General features: G+C 39.3%; 1 protein-coding gene across 10 annotated transcripts in view; it reads left to right on the plus strand.

Annotated features, from left to right (window-relative positions):
- LOC108271270 (receptor-type tyrosine-protein phosphatase mu) overlaps nt 1–12,919 on the plus strand; it is a 227,739-nt gene that overhangs the window by 140,541 nt on the left and 74,279 nt on the right. For all 10 annotated transcript variants that reach the window (XM_053683467.1, XM_053683468.1, XM_053683484.1 and 7 more), the window contains exons 10-11: nt 4,375–4,576; nt 4,745–4,847. In XM_053683467.1, coding sequence (XP_053539442.1) covers nt 4,375–4,576; nt 4,745–4,847 — 305 coding nt within the window. The remainder of the gene's footprint in view (nt 1–4,374; nt 4,577–4,744; nt 4,848–12,919) is intronic.

Raw genomic sequence — 12,919 nt, forward strand, 5'->3', positions numbered from 1 at the left:
CTGATAGATTTCTGCCACTTCTATATTTCACGTGACATTTTTGTTTTAACCATATAAGAACATTTTTGACAAACAGGAACCATTTTGTTGTTTTTGGTCTAATTTCAAGAGTTGATGAACTTAAGACTTGATCGTACTATGATTAGCTTGGCTACTTATTTACGTTGTTTTGTTCATATTTCGTATTGATTAAATCGAGAGATATGGTGCTTGGTTTCCATTCCAGGATCTTAAGCTCGACATTCTTTGGAATTCTTGGGACCAAAAGAGTGCCAGTAAATTTGTTATTAAAATCTAAACGCCACCAAGAGGAGGCCAGCATACAATATGATGACACGAAACTCACAGGGCCGCTAAAAATATGGTAGCAGTGTCACAGCTCAGTCAGATCAGAACTCAGATTCCCAAGATGCAACACTCACTTCTCATGCACGCATGCGCTCACCATCCCCGGAGTTCTGATCAGACACATCTGGCACCAATCACACACACACACACTCTCACCGCTAGTACTTAAGGAAGTCATTCACCCAGAATCTATGCGAAGTATACGCTCAGTCACTCGTTTTTCTGCGTTACCAAGCCGTTCTAGTTTGTTTGTCTTCTCATGATCCTCGACCCTTGTTTCCGGTTTCGACTACGCTCTTTGCCTGACCCCGTTTGTGTTGTTCGCCCGATCACTTGACCTTTGCCTGTCCTACGATTACGTTTCTTGTACTTTCCGATACGACGCTCTACACCTGCCGCCCGCTCCTGCTTCCGTGCTGATTCGAGGTTCGTGACAAGCAGCAATGAAGAAACATAAACTAAACATGGCCTTTTTTTTAAAAAAAAATGGTTTGTTGAATTTGAGCAAGCGACTGTTTAAAATACTGACATGCTCACGTTAATTAACATATCACTGGGTTGCAAAACTACCACGCATGCTAATGGACAGAAAAAAATATCCTTACCGCCTCAAGCTAACTTTGAAGAATAAGCATTTTCTGCATGAGTACGGATCACCTTCACTGATGATGTAAGCAGAATGTAGTAAGTTTCTTTACTCACAGGTATATCCTTAAAGAATGTTCATCTTATCATCTGGCATAGAGAACATGTTATCCCGCTGTCTGATATAGAATTTAGCCAATAATTTATTGCGATCATTTCTTATAGTGTGACTGCTATCATCGCACCGTCACAGACCAGCTTTTGTAGACACGTAACAGTTCTCTCTGGTGCTTTTATGCTATAGTGTCTGTAGTGAAAGGTTTCTGAGGTGAGCCTAGCCAGCTGTAGTGAAGTCAGTAGCACTCTAGGGGTTTGGGAACTGATACTCTTGTTAATGGAGAAGCTGCTTTAATAGAAAGTTTTCAATGATTCTTTGTTGTAACACACTCAGAATAGCAGCATGTGTTTTACTGAATTTCCACAGACTCATCTCTCCTTGCCAAAGCATACTTCAAATGCCATACAAATCATGCTGGAGTTTACGAAACCCTTTTTTGGACAAGCGCTCTTTTTTTTATCACCACACCAGTCCCCATTCATCTCCCAGTTCCGACGCATCTACGCCAAAAGGCTCTTTTTCTGACTATGAATGGTTGCTTGAAAGCCTCCAGATGCACAACTGCACTGGAGTGTAATGGAAGGAGGCCGACTGGCATTTCACACCTGACAGCTACTATTCGTGCTGCTCCATAACTCCCTTTGTGCTCTGTAATTGGAAACAGAGTGAAACCATGATGGTGAGGCCACCCATTAGCAAGAGGAATGATTTATTTAAATGTAGATTTTTACCACATTGATAAAGTTGATGAGGATGTAGCTCCTCATACATAACCTCTCTCTCGCTCTCCTCTTCAAAAATAAAGAGAAGAATAAAATATAGACTGAAGAACAGTGATGCTTCGAAAGACACTGAAAGCATTATTATTATTATTATTATTATTATTATGAATGCCAGTTTGTCCCCTGGGTGTTTTTCTTTCTTCATAGCCTTAGACTTTTCAGGCTTTGAGGTTTGTTTCAGGTTGCTTGATGTGTCTAATTATAATTGAACAGGGCTATCTACATTTTCTGCCGTTAGACATTATTCTGTTCACAGTAAAGCATCAGTTATAAGCAAGATTATCTAGAACCTTGGAATGCCTTCAATGTAGATCCAGTCACTGATCTAAATCAATGCTTCTGATATTATCATGTAACGATAGCAATGGTTATAAATAATGATTTATGTTAGGCAAGTATACTGATTATACCAACTTTTGCTACTTTGTCACTAAACACTTAACAAATCATTATAATTACACAGAAAGGATGATTTATAGGCTACAGTGCATGGGAAAGTTTTAATCAAAAGCGACAAGAACAGAGTGACATAATACCAAACGAGACCTAACTATAAACACACTTTAATTATACTAATGAATTATTTAATATGTGAGGTAAAGGAATGGATGTTAGCTAAATAAAATAACAGTAAGCTTGTTTTTTTTTTTGTTTTTGTTTGTTTTTTAGAATATTCAGTTTTGACGCAGCAAAACATTTACAAAGTCTATATCTTAAGTAGCATCTTAAAGCCCTATTCAGATTGGATTATTTTTACATGGGGAGGTGAGGTTACTATTACCAGAGTATGTGTAGGATTTAATCCCATACAAATGTATTATTAAAACATATTCTACCTCCTATAAAATGATGAGTAGATATAACCTCAGGTAATATAGTGTATGTACCATCCGAATTGACATATTTTTTAAAGATCCCGTTATATTCTGTGGGAAAAGAGGTTTTACACTTTTTCTTGAGGAAAAAATAAAATAAAATAAATTGAAGTACTGGGCAAGTTTAAAGCATGGACAATAAAATAAAGATTATGTTTAAAAGAGATGTGATGCTTCTGAAGGGTTTTATGGAAGTTGCAGCACACGTAATTAGTCTACTAGCCACACAGGTTATGGTCATGCGACCTAGTAGTGCTCAAGCTCAACATGTATAGCCAACATGTCCTCTAACAAGTGGATAGGTTAAAACTAGAGATGCACCGATACAAAATTTCTCAGCCGATACCCGATGACCAATTATTCAGAGTGATATTGGCCGATAACCGATAATCAATAGTTCTGCCTTTTATGCCTTCTTTTAAATTAATAATAATTAATTCCACAATTCTGAAAGAAATGCAAATAATATTAACTTTTTATTATGCAAATAATAAAAACTTTATTCTCTCCATTTCAACAAGTTGTTTCACAGTAACTGGTCTCATAAACAGAAAACACTTTACTCTAATTAACATTAACACATGACCTAAATTCTGAAGATTAAAGTAAGATTTCTTAACTTATTGAATGTTTTTAATTCATATTAACATTGACTGAATTCTAAAAAACCTCCTGTTAGTCTCACATTCACTCACCACAAACAAAAGCATTTCTACTTCATCACTGAACAACAAACTGGTAATATATAATATCAACTTTTTTATATATTAACTGGATATGAAATATACTACTCTACAAATATATTTTTCTGTGGAATATATACTTTTTTGTCAACTCATCTTCATTTAAAACTTTCAACGGTGTACTGGCGCTTTAATTCAGCGCGAGCAGCTGAATTAAAAAAACAAAACAGACTTTCACTGCTGCTCACTTCCGGTGTAAAATTTGAACAGTGCAGCGATTACAGAGCTTACAAACTGCAGTTTTAGCGTCATTCCAAACAAGAGACGTCATCTTTACACACAGCACAAAATCGATGTGTTTTCCCACCCTCTTTTGATTGACAGGATATAATCGGCCCTGATCATCGGATGTTTGCGTGAAAAATTGCTTTTATCGGACGATACATCGTTGCATCTCTAGTTAAAACAATCGCTTTGTATTAAAACAAGGTTTACATAGTATTCATGGAATTTTTATTGTGACAGCCATGTATACATCATGAAGACATTCTTATCTGTGATTTTTACACAGATCGCTTATCCCGTGCAAATCAATCATAATTAATGCAGACGTCTTCCTGTAACATCACTTATCCAGAAATCTTATCCTGTCTAAGTAGTGCTGGTGGCTTTTGGTACCGTGGTAACCATTTTTCGATATTGGGTAGCTTTGGCAGGAGTTATGTCTTACTATGTTTTAATATGTCCTTGATAAAGAGAAGAATATTACCATAAAACCAAGAGACATCACAGTATGCTGTGTATTATTAAATCGGGTATTGGATAGCATAAAAACATTCTTGTCGAATCATACTTAATTCTTGTAAGGAGGTCAGCATTCAGGATCTATAACTGTTATGTTTGATAACAATCTCTCTCTCTTTCTCTCTCTCTCTCTCTTGCTCTCTCTCTCTCGCTCTCTCTCTTTCCTCCTCCTCCCACAGATATTTTACAAGGGCAGGAACTCCTTTGACCCAGAGTTCAATGTGGCCAATCAGAGTGGGAAGGTGTTAAAGCCCAGTAATGAAACTTCTCACGTTTTTACGGGGCTGTCCCCAGGCTGTACCTACTCATTTACCATCAGAGCCAGCACTGTCAAAGGCTACGGTTCTCCGGCCTCAAAGGAGTTCACCACTAAGATCTCGTGTAAGCTTATTTCTTAAGGTTATGACTGCTGGATCGGCAGAGACACGTATAGTGTGTATATGAGTATGTAGTGTGTGCGTGTCTATATATAATGTGAATGAGAGCAGTTTGTTTTCGTGCTGTTAGCTATATATGAGTGTATGTTCATGTGCATGCTCTTTTTGACAGCTCCACACATGCCTGGCTATGATCAGGAGACACCGCTCAACCAGACGGACAGCACTGTAACAGTCCTGCTGAAGCCTGCACAGAGCAGAGGAGCACCAGTCAGGTAGCTCAACGTTCTAAACACACAAGAACTGACATTACACACATTAGCTTCCACACACAGACCTTCCAGTTTAATATTATCTTTGTGCCAACACAAGTGCTATGCCTGCTTGTCTCAAATGGACATCTACAGAGTAACATCACATCATTACACATGCCGTTACAAGTCCTCAAGTCTTGACAGGGTTCATTGGAATTTTAAAAAAAGATCCATTTTACTCATAGTTTGGTCATCGGCCGATTCCCAGCCACTAGCTAGCTCTCCCCTATCACATGGCAGCTACCAACCTAGGAGGGTGAAGGATAACATATACTTCCTCTAAGATACATGAAGCCAGGCACTGCATCTTTTCACAGCACAGTTGAACACCCTTTGAGGAAAGCGCCAACTACCCTCTACAACAGGGGTGTCCAGTCTTATCCAGAAACGGCCGGTGTGAGTGCAGGTTTTCATTCCAACCAAGCAGAAGCCACAACTAATTCTACTGAAAACCAAGATCAACTGATTAAACAGGTGGAATCAGGTGTATCTCCTGCTTTGGTTGGAATGAAAACCTGCACCCACACCGGCCCTTTGTGGATAAGATTGGACACCCCTGCTCTACCGCATACATGATATCACAGACACACTGTACAATTAGCTAGTGTCCCTCCCACTCAGAAAGATTGGCCATTTTCTTGGACTTGCAGCACCCAATGCCTATAGCATCGACAGGATTTAGACTCGTAATGGGAATGATAGAGCGAACACTTTTCTGTCGCTCCACTCTGGAGCCCCATTGGAACATTTCATACACACCTGCAATACCATATGTAGCGTGTCCCCCCCAAGGCGGCTTATCTTGCCAGACCTACCGTATATAAGCCTAGAAACCAAACCCAAATACTGTTACCACTGGATAAAATCTTTTAAGGCAGAGTAGTTAGCTTTGAATGCCTAGCCATATTCGAAATCAGAAATCTTAAAAGATAAATCATAGATTTTTTTTCCCTGACTATTTTCACTATGATTCTCAGTTTTGCCAGTTTCCTAGTTCTTAACAATTCCCTAAATATGTGCCTGTGCTGTGTTTTGTATTAAAGTAGTCTGCTTTCAAGTCATTGTTTTGGGTGTGCGTGAATATCTTGGATATTTTGTTATCGTGGTGTATCTTTGTCATATGCTCAAATTCCAGACTACGGAGCACGAACTGAACTCTGAGCCAACTCTCAATCACCATGCTACTAGTCAGCTGTGGCTCATTAAAGACTCTCATTTAACTATATACAATCCACAAACACTCACATGGCGTAGTCTTGCCATTTTTTATCCCTGTCCATTACTGAGCTATGAATTCTGATTGGCAGTGTGTTTGACCCCATGCCTGTTGTATGGGCATGATTTAGCCTCTCAATTTGGATTTCTTAAAATAATGCTTTTGTTTGTATCTTAAGACCTGTCACATAATGGAGGCTGAGACAGAAGCGAGTGCAGTTATGGCAGTTTAATCAAACAAAGTCCAAAGGATTAGGCAGAAATCAATAAACAAAGACAGGCAGAGGTCAGGCAGACAGGCAAAACTAGGCAGGGCAGAGGATCGAGGTCAACAGAGTAAACAAAGGTCAATGATCAGAAAAGCAAGCACGATATAAAGCTTGGACATACGACAGAGACTAGGCAACTGAACGTAATACTTCGCGAAGTCTTAGTGTTTGAACAGTCTCTTATGTACTGTGGTTGTGAGTGTGTGTGAGACTGGATGCAGGTGTGTGTGATTAGAATGAGGTTGTGTGTTCTGGGAATTGCAGTCCATGGTGGCCATGTTTGTAGGCCGCAGTGCATTAGGGGAGATGTAGTCACTGGTGTGCTGTGATATGACAACACCTCAGTTTTCCACATGTTCTACAATCTGTTTCCTCTTCTTTTAGTAACTCTTTCTGGTTTTTTCGTTTTTTTTTTTTTTTTTTTTACCTGATTATGAAATGATCTTTCCTCTAGATGAAATCACAATTGAAGCAATTGGAAGCCTCCAAAGATTTAATCAATGATGGAGCCTGAGATGTACATCTCACTCTGATGAACATTATTACTGATTAGCCTCTGTGCTAACCAGGCAGTCTGCAGTCCGCTGGGTCTACTCTCGGCCTATTTGAGAGGCTGAGTTGAATTATTCTGCTCAGAACGCGCTCACGTTTTGCACTGAGCCAAAAGTTAGTCGAATTTTTTTTTTTTTTTTTTTTTTTTTTTAATGGACTGGTTGAAGGCTTTTGTGGTGGTTGGCTTGGATCAGAAAGGCACTTTAAAATGCGTCAGTATGAATAACCCAAATGCAGTTTTTGCACCTTGTGCTTTGTCATGAAGAATTCAAAGTGGTACATGGACTCCCCCGATGTCTGTGGTGGTTTTAATGGAGATAGACAGAAATCTGACTAAAGGCGTGCCGTTTCTTGACAACACTTTAAAAGCATAAAGGTAGAATTCGAGCTACTTTCTGCATCTGTGCCAACACTTCTGAGAGAGCTGTGATCCTTTTAGGAAAGTGAATTTAAACCTTCACATTGTTGGAGTAATGTTAGATTCACACATGCTATTATTTCTGTCATGCTGTTATTTCTGTAATAGCACCTTTAGAAATGTACTAAAATAAAGCATTTCTGGCATCTTCCCCAAATCTGAGCACACATGCTGTTCGACTTGATCTTAATCGAAGGGGGATGGAGTTTCAGCAGTCATCAGCTATGTTGTCACCCTGTCATTGGCATCAGTGTTGTCGTCTTAATTACCGTTAGCACGTCTTAATGAATTGCAGGCCCTGTTAATTACCCCATAAGGCCAGCTTTTGTTTACTGCTAGTGTGCCCCAGTCGTGTTTTTGCACATCAAGTGAGGATTTGGCTCGAGCTTATTTTGTTCCAAACTGTTTGAATAACTAATGTGTCATGGCATTATGATGTCCATCTTTATCATGGCAGAATGAGGACAGAATCATAGTGTTGATCAAGAACGTGATGAATAAAGAAAGACAAGCTGATTTGAAAGTGTTCTGCTTTTTGTCGTTTTGTAGTCAGTAAGTTAATGTGAAGTGAGCGGCGTTACTGGCAGAGCAGGCTGCAGGCAGAGGGAAGGGAATGTTATGCAAAAATATATAACAATAGAAGGCAACTAAAATTAGACTTTCATTGGGTTGTCATGAAAAAAACCTGGTTCATTGAGCTCGGAGAAAGAAATGACACTGTACAGAGAAAGCGAGACAGAGAAATAAAATGGGGAAAGTCTGAGGAAAAGGAAGGAAGTAGAGGTTGATGAAAAGCAGCAGATTTGAAAAGGATTCTTTTTTTATGGCAGCATTTTGAAAGCACTGAAAAGCTGTGTTACTTTCATTGTGTGTATGGAAGGCAAAATATGTAAATCCGAAAGGCGGGGTAAAGCAAAATGTTACAGAAACAATAAACTTTAGCATTATATGGTAAATTTGCAAACAGTTAGTTTAACCCCTTCAGACCTTTTTCTAGATACTGCACAAAAAGTTTCTTATCAAATGAGACGCAAGAATAAGAAGTGTGTTTAATTTTTTTAAATTTTTTATTTCTTTCTTTTTGGTTGCTAATAGTTGCAGCATGGCTATAGCTTTTCTGTGTGTGTTTTTATAGTTTTCCCAGAACCAGTCTAGTGAATTTCCTCTTCATTTATATATTTTGATGAAGAACAATCTGCAAATCACAGTGCATGCAGGATTTCGCAGAGTTTATTTGGGATTGTTACGTCCAAAAATGCTCGATCGGCTTTTTTCAAAATTTGCAATGCAATTTTCTGAGTTTTTTGTGTGGTTTATTTTTTGTGGAAAACTACTTGAATTGGTGAAGTTGCAATTGCATGGAATTGTTTTGCATGGTCTTTCGTGGTGATGCTTGTTGATAAATTCTATTCAATTCAATTTTATTTGTATGGCGCTTTTAACAATGGACATTGTCTCAAAGCGGCTTTACAGAAACATATAAACACAGGATACAGATTTTAAGTGTGTGACTTTATCTCTGTTGAGCAAGACTGTGGCGACGGTGGTGAGGAAAAACTCCCTCAGATGATATGAGGAAGAAACCTTGAGAGGGACCAGACTCAGAAGGGATCCCGTCCTCATCTGGGGAACAACGGATAGTGTGAAAGTAAAAGAAAGTTCATTTATGGTTTATATATGAAATCTGTTTTGTTGATCTAATCCACTGTTCACTAAAATGAGTTACATGAGCCCTTTTAGCTGTACTTATGTACTGTACTTAAGGCACGTGAACTGAATGCGTGCTGTTATGATGTCACATGATGCGTCTTGGCCCAAATCTGCAGAAAATTTGCAGGAATTTTGAATATTGCTGCGTTTGCTTGATTTTGCGTTCATTTCTGCGATCGCTAAATCGCTAAATCCTGTAGGGACTGAAATCATATGATGTACATTACATGGATGTAGGAGTTAATAAATATGGGCGATGGACAATGCCAGTATTGCTGATGGCCATTGTCGTTTATACTTTGTAAGTACTCATAACGACATGATCCCTGTTAAGCTGCAAGGTTTACAGGGACCATGTGTTTTGTATTTCAAATAACAGATGTTTCACTATGATACTAATCGGAGAATGCATTGACCATAATGTGTCAGCTTTTAAGAAGATTTTCCCTCAGTAAGGATGCGTAGGAACAAAAAATGTTCCTGACTTAACTGAATATGTGTTACTGTGTGTAAACTGTACTTGGCAGCTTTAGCTTCATGTCGCCGTCCCGCTGTATTTACGTGTGGAATTCACCCCGAGCCAGTGCCCAATGATGAGTTACATTTTGATGTCTGGTCTGGCAGGACTACATACAGGCTGGTACAATGGCCTACACCAGCGGGGGAAAGCTCTTCATGTAGTCTAAGAGGATTAGCTTTTCCGTCTGTCACTTACATCGCTCTACACTAATGTTTCCGTCTCCCACGCTGGGCACGTGGTGGCCTCACACCGCCCCCACAGCCTCGTGCCAACACCAGTCGTCTTCACAGGGTGGAGAGAAAGGATTCATAAAGCTCTATGCTAGCATCACTACAGTCACTGAAGGAGTCTGATTTGCAGCCAAGTCCAATGGAAAACAGAGCAAGGAGAAATGGAAAAAGAGTACTCTAAGCTTACTCGCCTCTTTCTGGCAACAATTACTCCTGTAGTTTTCTAGATTGCTCTTCCACTTTCTTCCCACGGGACTCCATGTTCCTGGGTCTGCTCTTTTTTTTTTCCACAAGAATAGGCATATTTTTCACAGTAGAGTAACCTGGCAGTGTTTGAGCAACAGTTTGCAGAAAACAGTAAATGTTTCTTGTTTTACTGAAGTCTCTAGAGGGAGACAATAACATGTACTGGCAAAAGAACATGAGACAAGTAGACTCTTTCTGCCAGACACACTGAGACACTTTAACCTCTTACATGTTCCGCTTATTATTCAGTTATTTGTCTTAACGGATAGACACATTATTCAGTAATTGCAGTGAAACTGATGGTACTGTACGCGAGGTATGTAGGCCTGAGCATTTTAGGGATTCAATTATGTTTTCTATTTACAGCACTAAACAGTGATTCCTGGACGAATCAAAGAGACAAAGGAGACCAAAAAATGAATAACCGAATAAGTGCTCGTTATTCATTTATTTATCTTGAGTAAGCTTTCTGCTGTGCCGGAACACTGGGAACGAAGCAGATACACCCTGCATGGGATAAATTATTTATAATGTTGATATTTTTTGTTTCTAAAGAATACAGAGTGGGTAGCATTGCTGCCTCACAGCTCCAGGGTTCTCTGTTCGATGCTGAGCTCGAGTTTCTGTGCAAAGTTTTGCCTGTGGGTTTCCTCTGGGTTCTCTGGTTTCCTCCCACCTCACAAAACATCCCAAAAAGTTGATTGGCTACTCTAAATTGCCCCTAGGTGTGAATGAGTGTGTGAATGCGCGCACATACAATACACTAGCATCCCATCCAGGGTGTATTCCCACCTCAGAGCCAGGGTTCCTCAGTTAGTCTGGATTCACAGCACCCATTAACCAGGATAAAGCGCTTACTGAAGATGAAAGAATGGATGAATTATGTACCGTAACTTCCTTAAATCAGTTAAAAAAAAATATTATAAGCGAATATCTCTGAAGAACGTCCTCCACGGACTGTTTTCCCACACCTTTCAATCAAGTCATGCCGTAAAACATGACTAAGTTCATAACTGATATGTTTCCATTTCCTGTTACATGTCGGTTGCCTCCCAAATCCAGTTTCCTGCCGAGGATTCGTAGTGGACGGCCAGCAATTGTGAAGATTTAAGTGACATTTAATCCGAGTGGTTTCCCTTCATTTGTGCCTTCTCCGGGGTGCATTTATGGACAAGGGTATAAATAAATTTCCACAGGCGTCAGAGAAGGCTGCTTAGGTCTCTCAGTGCAGTCGGCACTTCAGACATATTTTCAATCAGGAGAGCTAGCGAAGGACATTCATATCCAGAGTACAGCACTTTCAGTGTATAAAGATTGAATATGTGCGCTATAAAGGTTGAATTCAGTTTTATTTGTATAGAGTATTTAACAGTGGGCATGCACATGAAAGAACTTTACAGAGCTCCTCAAGACACGAAGAAGAAACCTTGAGAGGAAGCAGATTCTAAAGGAAGACCTTTCTCTTCTGAGTGACATGGGATTATATTCATATATTTATATATTCATTCCAGTAAAGTCATATAGACAGAGAAAATGCAACGAGTACGTCAGTTCCAGAATTATTGAAGTGAATGTATTGAAAGAAAATACATAATTATTTTGGTACATTTATAGACATATATTTTTTCAATAATTAAAGGTTAGATATCACTCATTTCAGTGTGAGGTTAAACATTTTGTTCATACATTTGTGTATGATGCAAATGATCTTTTTGTGGCTGATTTAAATAAAGGGGAATCTCTGTCCTTCTGTGCCCTGCTAGGACTAGCTTCCTTCACCTCCTAAAATTAGTCTTAGATGTGTTGAAAACAACATTGTCTATGTACATCATCCTCTGCTCCATCTTTCACCCTGCTCCACACACATGAAATCCTGGTCTCAGTTCAGACCGTGCCAGCCGGGTAAAACCCTGTGTTTGGAAGTTGGTCACTTGACCTTACAAAGCTCTAATGGTGTGAGCAGAATTAATTGGTGTGTACCGGGGTCACTGGAACAAAAGTGCACTTTCTAAACCCCTTTCACTGATCCAAGCCTCTTTAATGGCCTACCAGGTACTCCTTAGTGTGGCTGTTAGTTTGATAGGGTTTGTTTGTTGTCTGCTGGACTGATTGTCTGTCAAAACACCTCGTCACACTTCTGTTGGTGTGTGTAATGACTACAACAGTGCATGCTAGCTCAATGCTTTCTCGTTCCCATGGCTTCGGTCTGTTATGTGTTAATTAGTGAAATGGTTTCTGAGGCTGTGCTGCGCAAAGGCCAAATGTGCTGAGTAAAACAGATGAAGGTGATGGATAACTGTGAGGAGAGTGGGCTATAAAGCCCGAGACCCTCCTTTTGAGGGCATGGGAGTGTGTGAGAGAAAAGCTAGTATCCCAAGGCCCTGTCCAACTTCTGTAAGCCAATTAAATGATAAGGTAAAGCTAAACCCAATCAGTGTTTCTGGAAATTGTATTTCTCACAGTACCTGCATAGATGCACTCTTAATAGCACCAGATCGCTCCTCGAGATCCCATATTGATTGTTGTGAAAGAAACAGTGCAAAGAATTACCTAAATACAATTCAGGGCTTACTATGTCAGCCAGACAAGGATAAATGAGGTAGGATTAGTGTCCCTCTCTCTTTTTCCCCCGCTCTCATTTATTTATATGTTGTTATTTTAATGATCTTGCCTTTAAAAAAAATTCAAATTGCTTCCTGATTTGTGTTTAAATACTTCAGAGGCCATCATATTGTATCAACATATCAGTTTCCTACTAACAATTGAAAACTATGCAAATCTCATGTGAGAAATTTCAATCATTTCAGTATTATGTCATAATTATATTCATTATTATTTAACCACACTGTGATGATTCCCTAAATTACATTCAT

Source organism: Ictalurus punctatus, chromosome 1, assembly GCF_001660625.3.
Source record: "Ictalurus punctatus breed USDA103 chromosome 1, Coco_2.0, whole genome shotgun sequence".
Lineage (NCBI taxonomy): Eukaryota > Metazoa > Chordata > Actinopteri > Siluriformes > Ictaluridae > Ictalurus > Ictalurus punctatus.